The 26,374-nt window shown below is 42.0% G+C and overlaps 1 protein-coding gene across 2 annotated transcripts; it reads left to right on the top strand.

The window, feature by feature from the left end:
- The first annotated feature begins 9 nt into the window (after positions 1 to 9).
- Positions 10 to 26,374, top strand: PALB2 (partner and localizer of BRCA2). Of its 2 annotated transcripts, XM_014530017.1 has the most exons (9): positions 5,788 to 5,927; positions 10,550 to 10,621; positions 13,234 to 13,395; positions 14,458 to 14,543; positions 15,032 to 15,190; positions 16,211 to 16,327; positions 21,170 to 21,257; positions 23,752 to 23,900; positions 25,869 to 26,374. In XM_014530017.1, exons 1-9 carry the CDS (start codon positions 5,796 to 5,798, stop codon positions 26,077 to 26,079), a joined length of 1,176 nt encoding a protein of 391 aa, XP_014385503.1. In that variant the 5' UTR covers positions 5,788 to 5,795; the 3' UTR covers positions 26,080 to 26,374. The 2 variants fall into 2 exon arrangements, with proteins under 2 accessions (XP_014385504.1, XP_014385503.1); XM_014530018.1 differs by lacking the exons at positions 13,234 to 13,395; positions 14,458 to 14,543; positions 15,032 to 15,190; ... (2 more) ...; positions 23,752 to 23,900; positions 25,869 to 26,374 and adding exons at positions 10 to 87; positions 2,229 to 2,288; positions 2,420 to 2,522 and having other exon boundaries at positions 5,733 to 5,927.

The raw sequence follows: 26,374 nt of genomic DNA, 5'->3' as shown, positions 1-26,374 counted from the left end.
GCCGGCGACGGCTGCTCTTCCCGTTCGTTCGCCGGCCCGATGGAAGAACCTTCTGGGAAGCCCCTCAGTTTTGAGGAGAAGGAAAAGGTGCGGGGGTGCGGGAAGGGCGACTCGGAACTCTGTCCCCTTCCCCGGGATTGCCGGCCGCTGAGTCCCGGCGACGCGGCGCGCTGGCCTGTAGCCTGCGCTCTTCGGACTCGCGCTGCCCGGGGAGTGAAAGTGTGGAAGAGCGCTGTGCTCGCCTGGTGGCATTTAAAGACACTTTTTTTATTTTTTGCAGCACGAATGCATAAATACAAAATGTAAAACTGTAACTAAAGCTAAAGTCCCCATCGACACCCTCCCTCCGCCCCCACACTCTCAGCCCTAGCTTCGCCCACCCACCCAGCCTTAGGTTGGTGGGTGCGGAGGGGCGCACTTGTAGTCTCTACCCACCAAGAAGTGGGGTTATTTTTTGGAGAGGAGAGTGTTCATGCAGGTACAGTCAGGATGGTTCTGCAGCTTCCGCTTTCCTTCTCCATGTTTGACATCCATGTTAGTACATGTTTATTGAGCCGATTTTTTTAGGCTTTGTATAGTATTCTGCAGAATGGAAGTGCCATCTTTAGCTATTACTCTGCTGAGACAGGCGGTTCCTGCTTTTGCTTCTGCAACAGTAACAGTGTTGCTCCAGCCCTCTGAACCTAGGCTGATATTAGCTAGAATGTATCCTGTGCTGGCTGTGCCAAGCTTTGTGCTGCGCTCTCCATTCACTTTAACTCAGCAGTCCTCTTATCCCGGCCTACTTTCTTTTTCTTTTCTTTTTAATTTCAGAGAGAGGAAGGAAGAGGGAGAGAGGGAGAGAGAGAGAGAAACAGTGATCAGTTGCCTCCCACACACACCCGGGGATGGAACCTGCAACTTGGGTATCTGCCGTGACAGGGAATTGAACCCGTCACTGTTTGGTGTATGGTGACGCCCCAACCAACGGAGCCACACCAGCCAGGCCCAGCCTACTTTCCAGTGGGGGTGAGAAGGGCATTTACAAGTCAAGATAATTCCCAGATAATTGATAAGCCTGGTGACTAATAGGACGATGTAAGAAGCAGCCTGGCACAGATTTAAGAGCACAAACTGGAGAGCTGGACTGCATGGGTTTGAATTACATACCATTTAAACTGTGTGATTTTAGACAAACAGCTTTCCCTCTGAGCTTCCCTTGCCAGCTCCTTCCTACTCAGGTCCAGGTTCAAATGGTCCTTAGAAACGATCTCTGGCCACCCTCTCTACCATAAAGTAGTCCATTCCCATAACTCAGGAGCTCTCATGCCTCCCTGTTTACCTGGGTTTGATTACGGAATAAATAAGGCCAGACCTATAAACCTGTCATGTTTATTTGTTTTCTTCTTTATTATCATTCACCTTATGTAAGCTTGACCACACTGTATGTCTAGCACCTGGAACAATAGCTGATACCCTTAGGAACTGATACAGCGATTGTCTCCAGATGGTAGAGATACCTGGACCAATAATTGACAAATAAGAGATTCCATTTTCACTGAGGGTGACAGCTCTTTTTTGTTATTGTTAATCCTCACCTGAGGATATTTTTTCCATTGATTTTTAGAGCAAGTAGGAAGGAGGGGGAAAGACAGAGAGAAACATCGATGTGAGAGAGACATATCAAATGGTTGCCTCCTGTACGCACCCTAGGTGGGGCCGGGGATCAGGCCTGCAACTGAGAGGTACGTGCCCTTGATCAGAATTGAGCCTGAGACGATGCTCTATCCACTGAGCCAAACCAGTCAGGGCGAGGGTGACAGGTCTTACTACTTCGGAGGATCTCACAGTGAGAATGGGAGCTGGGGGAAACAGAGAAGTAAACAGATAACAGAGTAATAAATACCATGATAAAGAAAGCACAGGGGAGAAGTGGACTGTCTACCTGGATTGAAAAGAGCCTAGAAGTCTGTTCCAGGGAAATAAAAATCTAAGCTGAGGCTTGCGGAATCAGTAGGAATCAGCAAAGTGAGTTGGGGAGGAAATGCTGCCGGTGAGAACAATAGTCTGTGCAAAGGTTCTGAGACAGCAGAGGGCTTGTTGCTTTGTGAGAAGTGAGAGTGATGTGGGTTTGTGCCCTCCACTGCCTCTGGCTGAGGGACCAGCTGAGCACGGCACTCATGTCCGGTAGGCACTGTACCCCTTCTCTTTCCACTGCTCAGAATTGTCTGGTGTTTTTCTTCTTTCAGTTGAAGGAAAAATTAGCATTCTTGAAAAGAGAATATAGCAAGACGCTGGCCCGTCTTCAGGTAAGTGAATCTTATTCTCTCAAATTGAGGTATTGTAGTACAAACTATAAACAATTCTTCATAATACTGAAGGTTTAAAAAAAATTATTTTCCCTTAAATTTGTTCCTTGAGCTGCTTTTGCTTTCTCTAGCGGGCCCAAAGAGCTGAGAAGGTTAAGAATTTTATTAAGAAAACAGTGAAAGAACAAGATTCTTTGCTCCAGCCAGAAGTTTCACCACAGCTGAACCACTCAGGTAAAGCTAGCCCACTCACTTATGCTTGCTTTATTATTCATTTTCCAGGGGTATTTGGCTGTGGTTCTTTTCCTCATGAGGATGCAATGGACTCTTTAAAGTGTACAATTGGGTGGTTCTTTCTATATAGTTACAGGAGCATGCAACCATCATCACTATTTCTAGAACATTTTCACCACTCCCCAAAATAAACCCCTTACCCATCCCACTCCTAACCCCTGGTGACCACGAATCTACTTTCTGTTTCTGTGGATTAACCTTTTCTGGACAATTCATATAACTGCAGTCATACAATATGTGGCCTTTGGGACTGGCTTCTTTTACTTAGCATAGTGTTTTCAGTGGTCATCCACCCAGACGTACATACATCCAGGCATGCATCATTACCCATTCCCTTTTGCAGCTGAATAATGTTTCATTGTATAGGTGTGCCATCATTTGTTAATCCTCACCCGAGGATATTATTTCCCCATTGATTTTTAGAGAGAGTAAAAGGGAGGGGGAGAGGCAGGGAGAGAGAAACATTGATGTGAGAGAGACATGTGCCCCGACTAGGGCCAGGGATCAAGCTTGCAACCAAGGTACGTGCCCTTGACTGGAATTGATCCCATGACCCTTTAGTCTACGGGCCAAAGCTCTAACAGTTGATCCAAACCAGCCAGGGCGATGTACCATCATTTGTATATCCATTCATCAATTGATGGACATTTGGGTTGTTTCTGCTTTTTGGCTAGTATGAATTTGGGCTATTAAGCTACCATGAACATTCATGTACAAACATTTGTGTAGATATTTGTATCCAATTATTTTCAATATATGCCTAGGCATGGAATTGCTGGGTCATATGGTAATTCCACATTTAACTTTTTTAAAATTGATTTTTAGAGAGAGAAGAGAGAAAAACATGGATTTGTTGTTCCACTTATGCATTCTTTGATTGATTTATTGTATGTGCCCTGACTGAGGATTCAACCTGCAATCTTGGCTTATCAGCACAGTGCTCTAACCAACTAAGCTAACCAGCCAGGGCTATGTTTAACTTTTTGAGGAATTGCCAGACTTTCCTATAGCAGCTACACCATTTTGTATCCCACTACAATGTGGGTAAGGATTCAAATTTCTCCACATCCTCACCAGTACTTTTAATTTGCCATTTTAAAATTATAACCATCCTGGTGGATGTGAAGTGGTATCTAATTATGGTTTTAATCTGCATTTCTCGGTGACTAATGATGTTGAGCATATTTCCACGTGCTTAGAGGCCATTTGTCTATCTTCTTTAGAGAAATGTCTATTCAAGTCCTTTGCCAATATTTTAGTTAGGTTATTTGTTTTTTAATTCTGGGGTTTTAAGTGTCCTCATACTGTAGCTATTCGACCCTTATTAGATGCATGATTTGTAAATATTTTCTCTCATTCTGTGAATGATAAACTATGCTTTCAGTTGAGTTGTTTATTTAGTGCTCTTTTTCCCTCTCAACTTTTAGTAATTATACTTATTGCTTAGTTATTGGAAAGATTTTTTAAAATATATTTTTATTGATTTCAGAGAGGAAGGGAGAGGGAGAAAGAGTAAGAAACATCAATGACAAGAGAGAATCATTGATAGGCTGCCTCCTGCACGCCCCACACTGGGGATTGAGCCCACAACCTGCACACGTGCCCTGACTGGGAATCGAATCGTGACTTCTTGGTTCATAGGTCGATGCTCAACCACTGAGCCACGCCAGTTGGGCTGGAAAGATTTTAAAATTAAATTTCTACATATGTACAGAGAAATGTGTCTGGCTGGAAGTACTCTAAAAAACAATGGCCATGCCCTAGCTGGTTTGGCTCAGTGTCTAGAGCGTTGGCCTACTGACTGAAGGGTCCCAGGTTCGATTCCAGTCAAGGGCACATGCCTGGGTTGCAGGCTTGATCCCCAGTAGGGAGCATGCAGGAAGCAGCCGATCAATGATTCTCTCTTGTCATTGATGTTCCTCTTTCTCCCTCTCCCTTCCTCTCTGACATCAATAAAAATATACTAAAAAAACAATGGTCATTTCTCATGTTAATACTTAGGTCATTTATAATCATAAAATTGGAGGCTATTGAAATAGGAATGAGGTATTAAAATTACTTGAGCCCTGGCTGGTGTGGCTCAGTTGCTTGAGCATTGTCCCGTGCACCAAAAGGTCACTGGTTCCACCCCGGACAAGACACATGCACAGATTGCAGATTTGATTCCCAGGCAAGGGCACATACAGGATGCAACGGATTGATGTTTCTCTCGTATCAATATTTGTCTCTCTCTCCCCTCCTCCCTTCCTCTCTGTCTCTAAAATTAATAAAAATGTATTTTTTAAAAATTACTTGAGCCCCAAAAAAACCAAACATGAAATAAAATATTAAGTGAGATATGGGGAGATATTGGTCAAAGGGTAGAGTTTCAGTTACACAGAATGAATAAATTCTAGAGATCTAATATACAGCATGGTGATAATAGTTAATCCTGCATGTATACTGTGTACTTGAAATTTGCTAAGAGAACTGATCTTAAGTGTCCTCAACATACACAAAGATATTGTAACTATATGAATTGATGGATATGTTAATTAACTTGATTATGGTAACACTTTGCAATGTATACATATATCAAAATATCACATGTACACCTTAAATTTATATAGTTTTCATCAGTTGTACCTCAGTAAAGCTGCAAAAAAATAAGAAAAAAAATGACTTCAGCCCTAGCTGGTTTGGCTCAGTGGATAGAGCGTCAGGCTGTGGACTGAAGGGTCCCGGGTTTGATTCTCGTCAAGGGCACATGCCTGGTTTGCGGTTTTGACCGCCAGTAGGGAGTGTACAAGAGGCAGCCAATCAATGATTCTCTCTCATCATTGATGTTTCTATCTTTCTCTCCCTCCCCCTTCCTCTCTGAAATCAATAAAAACATATTATTAAAAAAAAATGACTTCAATAAAAATAGATAATCTTTTAGTTTAAAAGACATTCTAGCACAATTCTATTTGTTTACATTTATTTAAAATTATTATGATTAGATTATGAAAAACTTGAACTTTGTTTTGCTTGAGTGAAATACATTAACTACTAAGTAAATATAATATTTTTAAGTAATACAGTATTTATATGTAATATTTAAAAATAAATGTAGAATTTCTGGTTTCATTTTAAAAGGAAAATATTAATTATATAAATTTTTCTCCTTAGAACCTAAAACTAAAGTATCTTCTTGTGATGCATTACAAATTAACACCTGTCTCAATGAAGAAAATGGAGACGTTGAGCCTGAGTCCTCCAACGCTGGACATGGCCCAGTGGAAGGATTACACATGCAGAGAACAGATGATATACAAGAGGATTTTGCCTACAGTGTCAGTGGCCCTGATGGTGAGAAAAGGCAGAGTAAGCTTCCAGGGAGAAGAAAGAAGCAACAGAAGAGAACATTCATTTCACAAGAGAGGGAATCTTTCTTTGACCCTGATCCACTTATGCTGTCTAGAAAAAAACTCAAGGAACAAGAAGAAATCAATAGAGAAAATCCTGAGACACCTGTAGCTAAAATAAGAACTAACTTTCCAAGTCCTCATTCTGACCTTCCAGATTCTCAAGCACCAGTTACAGAAACTAATGGAGGGAGTGTTTTAATTCCACCAAAGGCCAAACCACAAAGCAGTGTGGATGCTCTTTCAGGAGGGAATCATCTCCCCAGGGTGTCCCCACCTCCTTTGCATACTCCATCAGACAGCAGTAGTGGTCAGCCCCTCCAACATCAGCCTTCTAAAAGGAACTGTGAACGTATTCCTCATGGCTTAAAAAACATTAGCCCTACCTCACCTGTCAACTTAGAGGCACAGGACAAAAAAATGACTGTCTTTACAGGTAACCCAGAGGTAAATAAAACTGTAGGTCCAAGTGGCCAGCTGCCTAGAAGTCTTGACTTAGAGGCTGATAATGCATATTCTGTAAATGAATTCACTTATAGCTTATCAGCAAATGAAAACCAAAGCTTAAAAGAACAAGATCACACAGAGAAGTCTTCAGAATCTCCCAGTAGTGCTCTTGATGGTAGAAATGAACATTTTCAGGAAAGTGAGGTTCTGAGTCAGTGTAAAAGTCTTGGCCCAGAAATAATCTCTCCTGTTTCTGCAGAAAATCAAGCACATTCTTGCACCGTGCTCGAAGGCCTTTTTCCTGCAGAATATCATGTAAGAACAACGCGACATATGTCAAATTGCCAGAGGAAAGCAGCCGTGGAGGCTGTAATTCAAAGTCACTTGGGTGTCAAAAAGAAAGGCATTAAAAATAATAAAAAGAAAGCTACTAAAATTTTAAAATTTTCCAATGAAGAAACTAACCAAGATGAATTTAGGGTGTATGACAGGTGCACAGAAAAAGCAAGTTCAAGAAGTCCTTTTCAGAGACTTCTCTCATTAACTGAAGTCAGCTCTCCCACTGGGCACACCACGGATGATTTTTCTAGGACTTCGGTTACACAGTCATCTGGTAGAAGACACAGAGGGAAAAGAAAGTCAGTCCCCACCCCTACATTACATCACCATGAACTACTTTTGCCCACTTCTGGCGCATCAGGTGTTAATAGGTCCAAGGACAAAGATCAGAATGAAAAAGCAGTTATTCATGGTAAGAGGGGAGTTCAAGGTAAATCAAGGTGTGGTTGAGGATGGTGATGACGATGGTCTCTAAAGCTTACTGTGTGCCTGGCGCTTTCTAAATGTCATACAGACACTAATTCAATCATCACAGGAGGTAGGATCTGTTTTTATCCTCGCCTTACAGATGAAACTAAGGCATAAGGAGATTAAAGTGCTTTAGTTAATTAAAGTGACAGAACTGGGGTTCAGACCTGGCCATGTGATGCTAGAGGTCACTATTCTGGTTGGAAATGTTGACACTGAGAGGGAAAATATATTGGAAGTTTACCTAAAATTAGTATTCAGGTACAACATAGTCTTTATCCAAGGGTAGAAATATAACTAATATAGGAAGTGTTTCTGAAGTAAAATGAAATATGTGTCAGACTCTCACAGGAATGATTGTGGAATAAAATACAATCAAATCTGAGCAACTTTTTTGAGTAAAATAGCCAATATAATCTCTCTGAGCTCTGTGGGATACAAGATTTTGGAAGCTAGCAAGTGAATATTTATTCATTTACTTGGAAGTCATATCTGATAAACTGAGCATGAAAACTGGATAGTTCACTCTGCTTCTGTATTAGAGGTCAGCAAACTTTCTATACAGGGCCATGTAGAAAATTGTGCTCTATTAGAGCTACTCAAGTAAAGTGCAAAAATAGCCACAGACAACATGTAAATGTGACCATATTCCAATAACACTTATTTACAAAAATAAAACCTGCTTTCTCTATGTCCTTGGACTCAGGCCCTGGTCTGTGCGCTATAATTAATCTATATATACAAAAACCTAAGCGACTGAACGACCCATCGCCATGATGCTCACTGACTACCAGGGGTCAGACGCTAAACACAGGAGCTGCCCCCTGGTGGTCAGTGTGCTTCCACAGCCAACCTCCTGCGGCCCCGATTGAATTCGTGCACCGGGCCTCTAGTTAAAAATAAGAGTCATTATGATGTATCATCTTCTAAGTCAATAAGAATACAAAGGAATAGAAAGTAGGGCAATATAAGAATAAACTAGAAACTTTCTTTTCTATATGTTGACATAATCTGCTATTTTAGTAACCTGCAGCTACATTTAAAAAAATTTTTTTAGGTGACCTTCACATATGAATAATAATTCAGTGACATTTAGTACATTTACAACATGCAACCGTGATCCCTACCTAGTTCCAAAACATTTTTATCACCTGACATGGAAACTCTGTACCCACTAAGCATTTAATCTTCATTTCTTCTCATCCAGCCCTTGGCAACCATCAATCTATTCTATATGGGTTTACTTATTTCATGTCAATGTATTATACAATGTGTGATCTTTTATGTCCGGCTGCTTTCACCTTGCTTTCAAGATACATCCATGTTCTAGCATGTATCAGTACTTCATTCTTTTTTTATGGCTGAATAATCCATTGTATATATATGTACTAGCATTTATTTATTCATTATTAGGTGATGGATTCAGATGCATTTTGAATGGTATAGAAGAATTCCAGTCTCTAAGAATCCTATATAATAAAACCCTAATAAGCAAATCGACTGAGTGGCAGAATGACCGGTTGCTATGACGTGCACTGACCACCAGGGAGCGCTGCTCAGCCAGAAGCCGGCTCACAGCTGGTGAGCGCAGAGGCTGTGGCAGGAGCCTCTCCTGCCTCCGAGGCAATGCTAAGGAGGAGCAAGCCCAGCTTCTGGCTGGCAAGCGCAGAGGTGGTGGTGGGAGCCTCTACTGCCTCTGTGGCAGGCGGACCCCCCCGCCGCCCGCCTGCCCCAGTGCACTAATGTGCACCGGGCCTCTAGTAGTAAATAACTCTTTGCTTGAAAGGGGGACTAAGTTTTCTTCAGTGAGAAAAGCCAGCATTTTGTAGACTGTATTCTGGTAGTTTGTTGGAATCATAGTTTTAGAGCAGAAAGGGCTTTAGAGATTCTTAGTCCATTTCCTTTCTGAGGGGCCAGGGAATATGAAGTGCATTGACTTGCCCAAAGTAGCACAGGAAATCAGTGGCTGAGATGGGACTAGACCCCTGTCTTCCCCCAACTAATGCTGTCAGCACCTGTTTGGGCGACTGCACAAGAAGAGCTGCTAGTTAACCACGAACCTGTGGCTGATTTTTGAACTGTTCACTGAGGTTTCAGGGTCATGGAGGAGGAAAGTGATGAACCTGTTACATCCTGTTGGAGTTCAGAAGTGCACTCTTTGTTGGGGGTTAATGTCTCTTGTTGGGTATTTGTTATTATTGTTCCTTTCTATTTTAGGGAAGGAAGGTCACTGCCAAAAAGAGGACTCCTTTTCTTCCATTAATAACACCTATTTAGCTTTGGGCGGTAATGCTTCCAGTGCTCCGTCTCATAAGAATGAAATGCTAAGTTTAAAGCAACTGTCGCCTTTTCTCAAAATCACAGACTTTCAGTTACCTGATGAAGACTTTGGATCTCTTAAGCTTGAAAAACTGAAGTTCTGCTCAGAAAAGCTGATTGAGCCTTTCGGATCAAACGTGTATGGAGAGAGGCATCTGAAAGAGAGAAATTATCTTGTTTCGGAGGAACTGACTCCTAAGCAAATCCACATGGAAATGGAGGGCTTGGAAGAGGAACTGATTGTTCTACCAGGAAAAGCACCTCCTGAAATGACAGAGCTAAAAAGCCAGCCTGGGCAGAAGGGCTTTTCCTCGCCCGCATTACTCTTCACTCCTGTAAATACTGTTACACCAGATGGTAGTGGCCGACCGACAGCAGATGTGTGCTCCCCCGCTTTCCCCGTCTTAGGCACTACTCCAGCTCTTGGCTCCCCGACACACTGTGACAAAGTGTCTGCAGAGGTTGTTGAGCTAACTTGCTCTTCACCCCAGCTTTCTCCTGGGAAAGCCAGTGACAGTAAGCAATGCCACAGTTGCACCAGCCAACCAAAATTAGATGGCAGCCTGCGTGTGACAGGAAGGAAGGGACAGCCTGGCGGTGCCTACGATTCTGGTCCCCAAGCAACACCTTTCCCCACTGAGTCATTCCCTTCCAAAGAAAGTCCACCCTGTGGAAGCAAATGCCTTGACTCAGGGGAACATTCCATCGAACAGGTACAATCTGCTTCCTTTGTGACATTTTCTCTGAAGGAATGACGCACTTCAGTGACTTCTGTACACATTGGCTCCTCGGTGTTTAAGAATGTTTTGATATGTTTCCTTGATAGGACATCATTGTAAACTTTAAGTTCATTCTGGGGAAATTAAAGTTAATTGAAAAATGTGTTTAATATTGGCTTTGTCATCAGTGAAGCAGTTTGCCATAAGAAGTAGGCATTTTGATGAGTGAATGATGCAGCAGATGGCATACGTAAAGTGTAGATTAATGGTGTGACTTTTGTTTCTACAGACTGAATTAGCAGACGTTCCTGCTTGTGACAGCTTAAACCCAGGCCACCTACAGTTGGTTTCAAAGTTAAAGGTCAGAACACTGTTACCTTCTAACGTGTCTTTGTCTTACATGTAAAAAAAATGTGATGAATAGGAAAATGGAGAATTTTATTAGATAGCTTTTCATTTTTAAAAATACATTTTTATTGATTTCAGAGAGGAAGAGAGAGAGAAACATCAATGATAAGAGAGAATCATTAATTGGCTGCCTCCTGCACTGCCCCCCACCGGGAACTGAGCCCGAAACCCAGGCATGTGATGTGCCCTGACCAGGAATTGAACCATGATCTCCTGGTTCACAGGTCGACACACTCAACCACTGAGCCACACCGGCCAGGCAATAGCTTTTCATTCTTAACTTAATACTATTAAATAAATTTGGTAAAAAGGATTCAGAAAAACAGATTTAAGTTCTTTGTTTTTCACAGTATTCACCTATATTTATATTTTGAGATCATCTGAAGAAGTTTGTATGTCAAGCTATTGCCAAAAAACTTAAGCTCAGTAACTCAACTTATTTAAATAAAAAATCAGGCATTAACAGAGGGAGAGAAAGAAAGAGGAGTCATTTGTGACTCTCCTACCCAAATCATCTAATGTTTCTAGAAGAAGCACTTAAGGTGATATATCAGAAAATGGGTAGCAGTTCTTGATTGTGATGTAGTGAATGGTTAATCTTTATATGCTGTGTGATGTATGTGGTTCTAAAAAATGTAAATTACAATATTCTGTTAATGAGCCCTGGCCAGTTGGTTAGAGTGTCATCCTGATATGCCAAGTTTGCAGGTTCCGTCCCCTGTCAGGGCTCAAGAAGCAACCAGTAAATCCATAAAATAAGTGGAACAACAAAGTTGATTTCTCTCTCTCTCTCTCTCTCTCTCTCTCTCTCTCTCCCTCTCCCCCCCTCCCCCTTTCTCTCTCTCTCTCTCTAAATTCAATAAATGTTTTCTTAAACTGATCATTGCATTAAAAAAAACAATATTCTGTTAATGACGTTTTAGTAAATCCTGAGAATTAGACTGGACCTGTGACTTAGTTACCTTTGTATTCACGGTGTAGAGTACGGTTTCTCAATGTCAGCGTTGCTGACGTTAGGGGCTGGATAATTCTTTGCTGGGAGAGGTTGGGTGGCCTGTGCATTGTAGGATGTTCAGCAGCAGCCTCGGCCTCTACCAGATAGAGCCAGCAGCACCCCCTCCCTAGTTGCAACAACCAAAAATGTCTGCAGACATTGTCGAGTGTTCCCCAAGGAGTGTTGCCAAATTGCCCCCAGTTGAGAACAACTGGTACAGAAGAAAGAGTTTAAAATCCACATAAACTGTTTGCCAATTACTGGCTTTGTAACCTTGTACAAATCATTTAGCCTCTGAGCTCCAGATTCCTTTTCAATAAAAGATACATAGTAATACCTGTGTCATTTCAAAGCTATTCTTCAATCAATTTTAATAATTTAGTTTCTTCAGGAATCAGCCGTTTCATTGTGTCTTCAAGTAAAAGCCCCCATTTCTAAAAAATATTTTTTTCCTACATCAGATTTAAGAGATTTGTCCATTCTGTTGGTCTTGTAGAAAATTAGTTTTTGGTTGTATTGATAGTTGAAGTTTTCATTTCCTATTTCATTTACTTTTGTTTTTACCCTTAATAACTCCTTCCTACTGTTTTTCATTGTGGTCCTTTCATTGTTCTTTTACTTTCTTGAGCTGCTTGCTTACTTTATCTTTCTGCTTTTTTAAAAATATATTTTATTGATTTTTTACAGAGAGGAAGGGAGAGGGATAGAGAGTCAGAAACATCGATGAGAGAGAAACATGGATCAGCTGCCTCCTGCACACTCCCTACTGGGGATGTGCCCCAACCAAGGTACATGCCCTTGACCGGAATCGAACCTGGGACCCTTTAGTCCGCAGGCCGACGCTCTATCCACTGAGCCAAACCGATTAGGGCCTTTCTGCTTTTTTAATAAATACATTTATGATTGATTATACTTTTTTGGGGAAATCTTGCTTTGGCCACATGCTGCATGTTTGTTCTCCCTCCCCCTTCCCCCCATGCTGTATGTTTGGATGCCTAGTGCTCTCCTTGCTGTTCATTTAGAAATAGTGTGTTATTTCAACCCATGAGTGGTTCATCAGGATGTTTAATTTCTAAGTGGGTAAGTTCTTATGGGCTATCTTTTGTGGTTAAATTTGAATGTATTCTATTCTGGAGTAGTCTATTCTTTTATTTTTTATTTCTTTAGGTTTTTTTGTTTGTGTGTTTTTTGAGAGAGGAAGAAAGAGAGAAACATCCATTGGTTGCCTCCTATATGCGCCCCAAACGGAGATTGAACCCGTAACCTAGGACTGTGCCCTGACCTGGAATCCAACCTGCAATCTTTAGGTGTATGGGACTATGCTCCAACCAAGTGAGCCACCCAGCCAGGGTGGAACTATACTTTTAAATTACATCATGAGATGAAGGTGTATGGGCAATTTTTTTTAGTTACCTGTAAGACCCACCATGCTCTATTTTGACCTGCATAAAACTTTCATTACACTTACTTGGTATTTAATTAATCCTTGTCATGCATCACTTTTCATATTTTTTTTCATAAAACAGACCCCAAGTATCCCTTTAGCATAACATTATTGCCATTCTGGTTAGAATCCTTCAGGTTCCTGTTCCGTAGATGTGAGTGCCATGTGGTGGGAAATAGCTGGTGTCAAAGAGCCGTGTATCATAACTGCTTGTGAATATGCAGTTTCTCTTTGGAAACCTCTGGATACTGGGCAGTGGGAAAAAATGTATTCCTGGCACTTTGCAGAGGTGAGTCCAAGTCTAAAAGAAATCTTTGCCGTTATTTGCATGATAATGGATCAGCAGCTTACCAAAGGAGGAGTGGGGGGTCTATGACTGCAAAACAGAACAGAGAGATAAGCTTTATTAGGAGAATTTCAAACATAACAGAAAAATTGTGCAGTGAGCACCATGTCCCTGCCATCTAGTCTGCAGTTCACATTGTGTTTCATTAGCTTTATTTACCGCACGTTCACAGGTGGGTCTTTATCTCGAGCTGATGAAGCAGCTTGGCGTTTCCATCTGTTCTGACTTCTAAGCGTGCTGACGCCCACCGATCTTACCCTTCATGAAAGCATCGTTCCTGCTGCTTTTCCGCATGTGTTTTCTTCCAGGTCCTGTCCACCTTCATACTTGTCCACCTGGTGCACTCCTAGTGGCTTACAATTTTTAAACTGCTTTTTCTCATTTAGCATATAAACATTTCTCCTTCATACTTATCTATGTAGAATTTTATTTATATTTCCAGATTTATTCAGGTATAATTGACAAATAAACTTGTAATATGTCTAAAGTGTACTCAGTGATCATTTGATACGTGTATACATTGGGAAAGGAATCCCACAGTTAAGTGATGGAACACATCCATCACTTTGCATAATTACCTTTTTTTTTTCCTTTTGTGAGAACCTTGAAGATCTAATCTCCTCTCTTAGCAGATTTCATTCTTGTTCTCTAGTATATCCACAGCTTCTTGCTCTGTGCTTGTGCTCAATAAATAAATATTTGTTCAGTGAATAAATTTATTTTAATGGTTGTATTGGCTCAAATGCCAGAATTTACTTAACTGTTCCCCTGTTGGTAGGAGCATAAGCTGCGTGAATAAATGCTGCAGTAAACACTGTTATGCATGTAGCTTATTTGGATTTACGACTAATAAAAAAAGGGTATTTGCCGAACCTTCTCACATTTCCAAATGTTGGAAACTATCCTGGTATAGTAAGAATGAAAACAGATGCAACAAATTTTGGAAAATTTAGATTGATTAAAAATGAAACAACCAAACATCATTTTGGCTCTTATTTTATTTAGGTTCCAGTGTTACAGATAGTTCCCATGCCTGATGTGTGTAACCTTGTGTGTGTGGCCTTGGGGAATTTGGAAATCAGAGAAATCAGGTGCGTAGTTCTCCAGAAGTTTTCTTTTCCTTTATCTTTCACTTGATCCCGCACTTAAGTTTCCTTTTAAAATTTGAACCTAGTCCTTTACTATTAAAGACTTATTCCTGCACTGGCCAGTGTGGCTCAGTTGGTTAAGCGTCCCAGGCACTGAAAGGCTGTAGGTTCGATTCTTGGTCAGGGCAAGTGCCCAGGTTTCGGCCTTGATCCAAAACCTGGGCTTCCCTGAGTCTGCCCCACATACATGTCATTTAAAAGGTCAACCAGATAATTAGGCAGAGATTATAGCAAGAGTTTAGGGCTCTTTTCTGGCTCTCTACTTTTGGGATTTCTCTGCCTCACTTTCACGCTGAACCCGTCGGACAGAAGGGAAGCAGCCAGTGGATGTTTCTCTCCCTCTCCCTCTCTCTATAAAATCAATTTTTAAATCTTATTTAAAAAAAAAAAAACCTCTGACTTCTCTGCATTTCTTTTTATATTTGGCTTAGGGCATTACTTTGTTCCTCTGATGGTGGATGTGAAAAGCAGGTGCTCCTGAGGACTGGAAATATACACGCTGTGCTTGGCCTGACAAAGAGGAGGCTAGTCAGCAGCAGCAGGACCCTCTGTGATCAGCAAGTAGAGATCATGACATTTGCAGAAGGAGGGTAAGAAAAGCACCAGCTGATTTAACCATTAGATAAAGAATGATTTCATCCCCGGGTTTCAGAGAAAGTTGGATCCCCAGCATCTTGTCTTTCTGTGTGTGGGCGTGGTATCGCAGGTTCTGCTCAACACTGGAACGTAGAGCAGTTAGAAGGGTGGACGCGGACGTGCAGGGAGGAAGCCAGTGCCGTGGAGAGGCTCAGCAAATGTTGTTTGTTCCTTTTGTCTTCTTTGAAATCTCTGTGTGCCCCTTAAATATTCCAGGTACCTCAAGATTCTAGACCCTTCTCTTGCTCCACACACTTGGTTTTCATGGCTTCAGTTACTGTCCAGCTTCTGACTACTTCTGAACATACATTTCCAGCTCTGAGCTCTTTCTTGACCTCTAGACCTGCATGCTTCTTCATTAGACATCTGGGGTTCCCTCGGATTCAACACGCTGAAAACGAGGCTCTTAGTGTCCTCTGTGTCTGTTGTATACTCCTTTATATACTTTATTGTGATTATTAATCTGTCTTTTCTAGTAATAGACGGTATATCTTTTTATAAACTGCTGCAGTAATCTAGATAAGAGACAATTATTTGCCTAAATTAGGAAAGTGTTAGTGGAGATGGGGAGAAGCAGACAGATTTGGGATAGGTGAGATGATAAAATCATTAGGACGTGGTGATGGAGGAGATAGAAAGGAGGGAGACAAGGAAAATGTCCAGGTTTCTGGGCTGGCCACCTGGGTGATGGTACCATTCATTGAGATAGGAATGCAGAAAGAAACGCAAAGTTTAAAGAGAGAGCTGGTGAATTTAGTTGGATATGATGAGTTTGTGGTGCTCGCAGTATATCCAGGTAGATAATTAGAAGTAATACATGTTGTAGAAAGTTTAGCATATACATGTTTTCTGATTGGATCTTTTTTCTGGTATTGGGTTAAAGTTTATTGTACAGACTTCAATAATATGTAGAAGGGCTGCTTAGAAAGTGCTTTGCTACAAAGTGCTGGGTTTTAATACTATTTTAAATGCAGAAGTGAAGAAAAACAGTTTTTGATGCCTCCCGAAGAGACGGTACTAACTTTTGCTGAGGTTCAAGGGACACAGGAAGCTCTGCTTGGTACCACTATAATGAACAACATTGTTATTTGGTAAGTTTTCCCTCAAGATCCTCAGTTTTCTCTTCTGTAATATAAGGATACACCTCTAATTTCACAGGGTCATTAAGATGAAATAAGAGGTCGTAAATATGATAGTTTTTGTTTCTTTACTGTCAGATGCTAGATACTTAATAAGAACATCATATTAATTCAGACATTGTGAAAAGTATCAGTCTGAGTAGACTATCAATGAATGAAATTTTATTGGCAAAAACATATGATTGTTTCTGCTTCTGGTTAGTGCTTGAGTGGCTTCTACCAGACCAACTCTCCTACTTCAAGTGACTATAAACTCTGGAATAAATATAAAAATCAACTAACTGAAGACACTGGAGAGTGAGAAAAAGAATAAAGATACTGGATGGGGTTTGACCCTTAGAGACAGGAAATGTCACTGGACAAGTTTCCGGTTCTTATGGCTTTTAGTAGAGGGCAGGCTCCACTCCACCACTGAGTGGCCAAAAGCTTGATATAAACCTTCTGATGTGTTGTAGAATTGTACACCTGAAACATTTATAATTTTGTAAACCAGTGTCTCCCCAATGCATTCTTTTTGTTGCTAATCCTAACCCAAGAATATTTTTTCCATTTTTCTTTTTTAAGAGAGAGTGGAAGGAAGGGAGGTGGGAGAGAGAGAGAGAGAGAAACATCAATCTGAGAGACACATTGATTGGTTGCCCCTGCACGTGCCCCGACTGGGCCAGGGATAAATTCTGCAATCCAGGTACATGCCCTTGACCTGGAATCGAAACCTCAGCCCTTCGGTCTGAGGGCCGACGCTCTAACCACTGAGAAAACCGGCCAGGGCTCCCAAATACATTTAATAAAAAGAAAACCTGCTGTCCTGCTGGTTCAGTGTGAAAGTGAGGCAGAGAAATCCCAAAAGCAGAGAGCCAGAGAAGAGCCCTAACTCTTGCTATAATCTCTACTGGCTGACCTTTTAAATGACACGTATGTGGGGCAGACTCAGGGAAGCCTGGGTAAGGCATAAAGAACTGAACTAGGTTTTAAAGCAACTGGAATTTGAGGTTAGCCAAGTTAACAGGTTACTGGGTGGGGGGAGTGGGGGACCAGAATTAATACTCTTCAGGGAAACCTAAGAGAATCCAGAGTTTATGTGAAGTGTCATTCGTGATGCCTAGAATATAATCCAGAATTACTAGGTACATAAAAAATGGTTCATTACAGGATCCAAATTAGTAACTTTGTGATAGGGAAACTGAACTCAAGGAGTCCCCAGCCACCTCTCTTTCCTGACCACAGGGAGAACCATGCCTGGCCATCAGTACTTGCAGGGTTAATTTATATTAGGAGAATAATGATTTTTTTTTCTCAGAAGCTTTTCCATTAACTGTTTCCTTGGGGCCAGAATGGGTCTTGAAAAGAGAAAGTTATGATATGAATGTCACTATTACCTACCTCTTCTGCACTGCCCATTGCTAACCTTCTGGGAGTAACTTAGAAAAGCATGGCCCCTGAGAGAAGCCCTGCCCTCCTCCCCAGGGAGCCCTGAAAGGGGACCGTGTTCTACCCCGCCAGGAGCCTGTTCTCACATTGCTGCCACCTAGAGCAGCAGGCTCCCACTTGGGCACTTCCCTCAGGTCTCAGGTCTTATTGGAGGACAGTGTTCTTTACCAAAGTTCTCTTTCTATTCTTTCTGCTATTTCTATAGTCCAGACCTTCATTATGTAGCTCTGAGACTATTAATTTAATCTAGTAATTGCCATGAACCAATATTCAACCTCCAGATCATCTTTTATGCTGTTATTTTATAAACACTCTTACTCCCAGCCCTCTCCCCTCTGCCCCAGAAAGAAAACCTTTTGTGGGGCCCATGTTTGCTTTCCTTCAGCTTCCATTTCCCAGGCTGTACTACAAAAATTCCCTCTTCAGTGCTCCATACACTTGGCTCCCTTTTTTCTTCCCATCCCTCGTTTCCCCCCTTTTGCTAATAGTTGTCTTTTAGCATCTCATATGTAATGGATCACAACAGAATTTGGGATTGGGGAGGGACCTCTATACTAAGAGTAAGTTTGAGTCCTAATTAAGGGGTGCCTTCCCCCACAGTTGCCTTGAGTTCTGTCATATCACCTCAGCCCTCATTGGCATTTCCCTGTCTGAATGCCTGGGCCCTGATTTTTAATTTAGCGTGTGCTGCTTTGTATTATGGAAGTCCTTGAAGATAGTGCCACATCCTATATCCGTTCTTAGTGCCTGTCTTAGCTGTTTGCTTAGGGTAGCTACTCAAAGAAGTATGGCTCACGCTGTCTATCAGAACCAATCTTTTACCTTTGGGCTCTCTATAACTATAAGATGTCCCTCAAAAAAGTATATACACTTTGCCATGGCTGATTTGGCTCAGTGGATAGAGCGTCGGCCTGTGGACTGAAGGGTCCTGGGTTCAATTCTGATCAGGGGCACGTGTCTGGGTTGTGGGCTTGGTCCCTGGGGGGGCGGGGGGAGCGTGCAGGAGGCAGCTGGTCGGTGATTCTCTCTCATCATTGATGTTTCTATTTCTCTCTCCCTCTCCCTTCTTCTCTGAAATCAATAAAAATATTTCTTTAAAAAAAGGTATATACACTTTAACAGCTGATAGGTCAATTTTTAAAACGAAATGTATTTCAATAAACACTGCCTTTATAATTATTCAAAGTATGCATATACCTTTTCGGGGGACACCCTATCCATGTACATATAGTAGTTGTTCACCTTTCCTGTGGGACTCCTTATTTGTTGGGTGCCTAAAGCAATTCATGTTATACTCCAGGTTCAAGTGGTGTGTTTTTTAATAATTTTTTCTGTTTTTATTGATTTTAGAGAGAGAAGAAAGGAGAGGGGGAGAAAGGGAGAGAGAGAAACATCGATGTGAGAGAGAAACATGCTGAACACAACCCTACTGGGAATGAGGCCCCACACTGTAGGCATGTGCCCTGGCCAGGAATCGAACCAGCAACCTTTTGGTGCAGGGGATGACTCCCAGCCAACTGAGCCACACCAGCCAGGGCTCAGTGGCCTGTTTTAAAACTACTGCTGAAGCTTTAAATATTAAATCTTGGTCAAACTACATTAACTGAGAACCATCTTTCACTTATTTAATAGATATTTGAGTCTCTACTTCTCTGTGAGGGATGTAAATATGAATCCTGGCCCCAAGGCCCCTAAAACCTAGTAGGTAAATAAGATTGCTTCACAGTTCCTAGTGTCACAATAATAGAGCTTTGGGATTTGGGAGAGAGCAGTTACTATCTGCAGAACATGCACTAACCTCTGTAAGGGATGCACCTGCTCTGGTGTCCCTTGTATGAGGAAAACCTGGCATACCTACATGAGAATTTAGCTTCCTGTCTTTAGTTTCGTATACAGTACCTGGGCCATAGAAGTTCAGAAGTATGTGTTGAATGATTGCATTCTATCCTTTTACAGTATATATTACATTAAAAATAAGGCATGAGGACAGTACTATATGGAATTGGAGGTGAGGAGACTTCTGTGGACTGGTGCAGACAGGGAGGAGTGAGAGAGTCTAAACTGAGCTCATGCTGCTGGGAGAAGGTGGGACATAATCTGGGCCATAAGAAATGGATGGGTGTTGGTCAACACAGGGAGGAGGTTAGCCAGTAATGAGGGCATTCGGAGGGATAACTTGAACAAAAGCAGAGAGCTGGGAACATGCATACATGCTGAACAGATAGTGAGCTGTCGGGCACAGGAGCAGTGTGAGTAACAGTGCTACGGGGCTGGCTTCGTGAGGACTGTAAGTACCATGAAAAATTACTTGGACTTTATCCGTGGTTAATGGGAGCCAACTGAAAGGGTTTCATCGGCAGAGTCACATGATAGAACAGTTGTTAATGTCACAAATCCTCAAGCTCAGGAGTGGTTCCAGCAAACTTTCTTTTTTCTTTTACATTTAGCCTCTTCTCTCCTTTCACCTTTTTTTCCATTTTTCACTGCAGCTCAGTCTTTCCTTCTTTCTCCATTATCTGGGGCTGGCTCTGGAATAAGCAGATTATAGAGACAAAATTATATGTCTCTTTCAGGTGTCATCTCTTGCCTAACCAGATTTGGTTTCCTGACCATTGTCCTCCATGGAAAATTTAGGTATAACAAAAATTGTGACAAAATCATAATGATTAGAGCTATACCATGTGCCTAATTTTAATACCAAGTAAAATGAGATCATTGAAACCCTTTCTCCTTGAATTTGGAGAGATTTCTCCCTAGTGGCATAGCAGAGGGCTAAACTATCAAATTAAACCATTGGCTATCCCTGGCAGGTGTGGCAAAGTGGTTATAACAACAGCCTGCACACCGAAAGGTCACAGGTTCAATTCCCCGTCAAGAACATGTACCTGTCTGATAGTGGACCCATGCCAGAGGAAGTTGCAGCCTCAAACCATTGCCCAGTCTCCTTACCCTTGGGCTGTGAGCACTGAAGGGGGCTGTACAGTAAAAAACAAACAAACAAAAAAAACCATGTACCTGGGTTGCAGGTTCGATCCCTGGCCCGGTTCTGGACATGTGTGGGAGACAACCAATTGATGTTTTCTCTCTCTCATCCCCTCCCATCTTCGCTCCCTTCCACTCTAAAAAATCAATGGGAAGAAATATCCTTGGCAGTGGATAAACAACAACAAAAACAAAAAACCATTGACCAAATTAAACTATAGTTCCATATTTAGCTCAGGCTGTGATTAAACGAAACAAAGGTCCTGTGTCCCTTAGTTTGTTCTTGGTCCCCTCCTAACGGATGCTGTGATAAATAAGAGAGTTTGATGTGAAAACCAGTTTCCTGGAAGAGTGTTATCAGCTTACCTATTTTTGGTGTCTAAGGAATTTAAAAACTGGTCAGCTCCTGAAAAAGATGCACATTGGTGACTCCTACCAAGCCTCCGTCTGTCACAAAGCCTATTCTGAAATGGTAAGTGCCAATCAGCCGGGACCATTCTGTGTCTGTTCTGAGTGCTACTCTTGGAATCACTGAGTGACTGCAATAACTTAGTGAGCAGTAATTGACTGGCCCTCCTTGTTGCCTGTTTTTTTCAAAATTGGACAGCAGTGTTTGTTCTTTCTTGAAATGGATGAAAATAAGTGTTGGTACAGTACGATTGCTTGGTGAATTTTCTGGCTGTATGACTTAAGGGCAAACATTAATTTCTGGCTGTGAATTTATACTGAGAAATATTATCCTATTAACAGAATTGGCTCCCAACCACATTGCCATAAATCAGTGGTTTTCAACCTTGGCTGCACATTAATCACCTGGGGGAATCTTTTTAAAATCCTGATTTCTGGGCCTCATTCTCCGGAAATTCTGTTTCTTTGTTATGGGGTGGGGCCACAACATTAGTAACAAAGAAACAGAATTTCCAGAGGATGAGGCCCAGAAATCAGGATTTTAAAAAGATTCCCAGGTGATTCTAATGTGCAGCCAAGGTTGCGAACCACTGCCATAAATGATTTATGATGTGAATGTATATCCTGAGGAAGGATGATTAAATGGTCATAGACATGCTTTTCTCTTAGACTTTAGTGTTCTCATATAGAAACGAACCACAGCCTCTTAGCCATTATGTTAATACAGTTGGCTTACAATCTGGTTTTGGCATCTGAACAGGTTGGAGGTAGTTGTCCCAGGGTCAAGGGTCACTGCTCATGCATGTGTGCGCTGTTGAGCCATAAGCAGAGACAGAAGCAGCCAGCTGGGTGCTGTATGGAGACTCACTTGCCCAGCCCCAGGGGCAACCCTGCGGGCCTCAGCACGGGGAGGCTCTGAACGCAAAGGGTGCATCTCTCCCTAGCCCAGCAGCATCTGTGGACATGGATGCAAAAGTTTTGTGGTCTTAGGAAATCTGTCACATGGTCTTGAGGCTTATTATTATTCATCCTAAAATAAGAGGGTTGAATTCGTCTCTGGAATTATTAAATTTATCTACTAAGCATTTATCTTTGGTATTACAACATTAATACCTATTTCATTTTAAAACATTGAGAACAGAAATGGAAAAAAATAGTAAGAGTTCCTCATGAAGCCAACCCCCAGAAATCATAATTTATACCTGAGTGCAGAAATTGGCAAACATGTCTTTAAGGGGACAGACAGTGAATGTTTTAACTTTGCAGGCCACATGGTCTCTGCTGTAGCTACCTGCTCTGCCACTATCGCACAAAATCACCCAGAGATGACAGGAGAAATGGGTGTGGCTACATTCCAATAAAACATTTTGGACAATAAAACTTCCCCATATGCCTTGAGCCAGATTTTACCTGTGGGCCATAGTTTGCCTGACCCTAGTTAGGTGTATGGCATTTAACTTCTTTTTTTTTTAACTCTCAGTTGTTATCTAATTATAAAGGTAATGCATTCTCATTATAAAAATTCAGTTACTCTGGCCCTGGCCACGTGGCTCAGTTGGCTGGAGCGTCATTCCATACACTAAAAGGTCACAGGTTCGATTCCCGGTCAGGGCACATAACCAGGTTGCAGGTTTGATCTCCAGTTGGGGAGTGTGCAGAAGGTAACTGATCGATGTTTCTCTCTCATATTGATGTTTCTCTTTCTCTCCCTTCCTCTATTTAAAATCAACTTAAAAAAATTTTTTAATGTAGTCATTCTGGGAAGGTATAAAGTAGAAATGGGTAAAATGGCCCAATAATTAATTTTTCCTATTTTACCCCCAAAGATAATTATTTTCAACATGTAGCATACATATAGACATGTATACATATGTGTGTGACAAGTATCTTCACACACAATAATGTTAATAGAACATGTAATTTTTGCCCTGGCCAGTGGCTCAGTTTATTGGAGCATCATCCCATACACCAAAATGCTGCGATTTCAATTCCCGGTCAGGGTGTGTATTTGAGGCAACCAATCAATGTTTCTCTTCCTCCCTCCCGCCTTCTCTCCCTTCCTCCCTTCCTCTCTCTCTCAAATCAGTAAAAACGTATCCTTGGGTGAGGATTAAAAAAAAAAAGAAAAACATGTAATTTTAAAGATGGGAGAGGTTTGTGACACATTTTCCCACAGAAACGACCATGGGTCATGGTGTATTTTTTGGTCACTCGCACTCTATAAATACAAATGAATAAACTGTTATAGGCTGGCCTTAACTCTAGTTGCCACTTATGATTGTTTTTATGGGAAAATGTGTTCTGACAAATGAGCATTTCTAGTTTGAGGCCTCCCATCATGTGTTTATTTGCCCTCTTTCTCAAATGGGCGCCTGGGGTGTGAGCCGTGTCTGAGGTGGAGGGCGGTGCATTCGCCCGATTCACGCTGGGAATGGCTGGGAGCCTGACGAGTCTGTTGATCTTTCCTGTGAGTCTTTCGTTTTGTCTCTGCCAGTTCTTTCTTTTTCTCACCATAGTTCTAATGATTTCTTTGGTTATTAATTTTTCTTCTAAATCAGGGGCTCCTTTTTGTTGTTCTGAGTCATCCTTGTGCCAAAGAGAGGGAGCCGTCGGGAAGCCCGGTGTTCCAGCTCATTGCGATCAACCCCAAGACGGCCCGGAGCGTGGGTGTGATGCTCTACTGTCTTCCTCAAGGGCAGGCTGGGAGGCAAGTGTGCAACTGCTGGGCAATGAGTGTGACCTTTGAAAGGCACCTGTGCACATACAGAAACCAGATGTTTTTGTGTCATTTAGATGAAAGGAAACATGAAACACTATATATAGATCAAGGTAAAGAATGTTAAGAAGTATAGTGTTCAGCCTTGGCCGAGTGGCTCAGTTGGTTGGAGTGTCATCCCATACACCAAAAGGTGGCGGGTTCAATTCCCAGTCAGGGCACATACTCAAGTATTGGATTCAATCCCCAGTCAGGACGCATGCAGAAGGCAACCGATTGAGGTTTCTCTCTCACATCAGTGTTTCTCTCCCCCACCCCCCACCTCCTCCCTTCCTCTCTCTATAAATCAATTTTTTTTAAAAATGAAGTAGAATGTTGAGTAGATCTGGGTCAAGCCTCAGGTTCCCTGTATACTGATCCCACCAGCATGGCGTTGGATAAGTATTTTATGTGTATTTAAGCCCTGTGTTATCCCATAATGAAAACATTTTAAATACAGAGTAATTAATATTCTCTACAGGAGATTTCTAATTTATGTTCTTTCCATTAAGAAAAGTTTTAAATGTACTTTAGGAAGACATCTTTACTTCAAAATCTGAGCCTCCACCATGTAGGCAGCTAATATTGATCTATTAGTAAATATTTAACTAGGTTTTTTTTTAAGGTTTTTTTGTGGAGAGTTTTTTGAGAGAGGGGGAGGGAGAGGGAGAGAAACATTAGCTGGTTGCCTCCTGTACACCCCTCACTGGGGATCAAGCCCATAGCCCAGGCATGTGCCCTAACCAGGAATTAAACCAGCAACCTTTCAGTGCAATGGACGACACCCAACCAGCCGAGCCACACTGACCAGGGCTAATATTGAACTATTGACTGTGAAAAGATCTGTTTATGGGTGGCACTCTGCACGGTGCTGGTGATATGGCAGTGAGACAACACGAATTTTCATTAAGCACTTCCTGAGGGTTAGGACTGTGCTTTCAGCTGTTTCATGAAACCTCACAATAATCACCATGTCCCCATTTTACTGCTGAAGTTAAATAATTTGCCCAGAGTCGCACAGCTCTTGCTTTGTTAGAATTCAGAGCCAGGTAGCTGACTGTAGAGCCCCATCTTAAAAAGACAACCTGACTTCTGCCTTATGATTACACTCTTGTGGCAAAGATACCCACCAAATGTGAAAATAGGATGCTCTCACATTGTGACAAGTGCTGTGAAGACAGAAACAGGTCATGTGATACAGTGTGGGTGGATAGACAGGGATTAGGTATGACCTTTCTGCAGAAGCAGCAGCTTGAGTAATAACAAAAGCCCAGTCATGCTAAGGACTGGGCTTAGAGCCTGCCAAGGGGAGAGAAAGCAAGTGCGAAGACACTGAGGAGACTGAGTTTGGCCACAGTGAGCTAGGGTGCACGGGGTACAAGATGCATCAAGAGATAGGCGGGGACTGCACAGGTGTTCGTGTCCCATACTGCAAAGAGAAGCATTCCTATTTCCAGGTATTTTTGTTCTTGTTGCTTTGGGGAGGATGGTTTTGGCCTCTTTAAAAAACATATATATAAATATCCTATATAATAAAAGCCAATCGACCGAACAACAGAACAATGGGTTGCTATGGTGCGCACTGACCACCAGGGGGAAGACACCCAATGCAGGAGCTGCCCCCAGCCCGCAGGCCCCAGGATAGCCAAGGCAGTTGCCAGCGGGGGCTCCCCGGTCACCCCACTGGTCACCCCGCAGAGGGAGGCAGCAGGGGACAGGGCCAGCGAGCATGTGGAACCAGGCCGGCCAAGGTGGGTGCCAGCAGGGGTCCCCCAATTGCCCCACCAGTTTTGCCACAGATCCCACAGATCAGGCCTGATAGCCAGCCAGGCCTAGGGACTCTACCTATGCACAAATTTCGTGCACCAGGCCTGTAGTATATAATATGGTTTGAATCGTTTCTTTTCTTCTTCATGTTAGGTTCCTGGAAGGTGATGTGAAGGATCATTTCGCAGCAGCGGTATTGACTTCTGGAACAATTGCCATTTGGGACTTACTTCTCGGTCATTGTACTGCTCTTCTTCCACCCATCTCTGACCAGAACTGGTCTTTCGTTAAATGGTCAGGTACAGATTCTCATTTGCTTGCTGGACAAAAAGACGGAAACATATTTGTATATTTAATAAGTTAGGGTAAGGTAAAAACACGGTGTTCTGGATATATTTGGCGTCCTAGTATTCTTTGGAGTTGTAGCTATAAGGAAAGTATCAGAATGGCATTTAAAGTAATTGTATTCTTTTAGACATTTATTCTGATGGTGATGGCCCTACTGATCTTTAATGTTCATTTATACATTGCGGGAAAGGACTTGAGGTTAATTTTTGTAATTCCTCCATTTGTGCATTTGCTTTTAAAAGTGTACATAAAGCTTCAAATGTTAATAAATATTTATTTTGCATGCTCTCCCTCCCGGGAGCATGCCCACA

The sequence above is a fragment of the Myotis brandtii genome, unplaced genomic scaffold, assembly GCF_000412655.1.
Source record: "Myotis brandtii unplaced genomic scaffold, ASM41265v1 scaffold707, whole genome shotgun sequence".
Taxonomy (NCBI): domain Eukaryota; kingdom Metazoa; phylum Chordata; class Mammalia; order Chiroptera; family Vespertilionidae; genus Myotis; species Myotis brandtii.
This window is presented reverse-complemented; position numbering and strand designations above follow the sequence as displayed.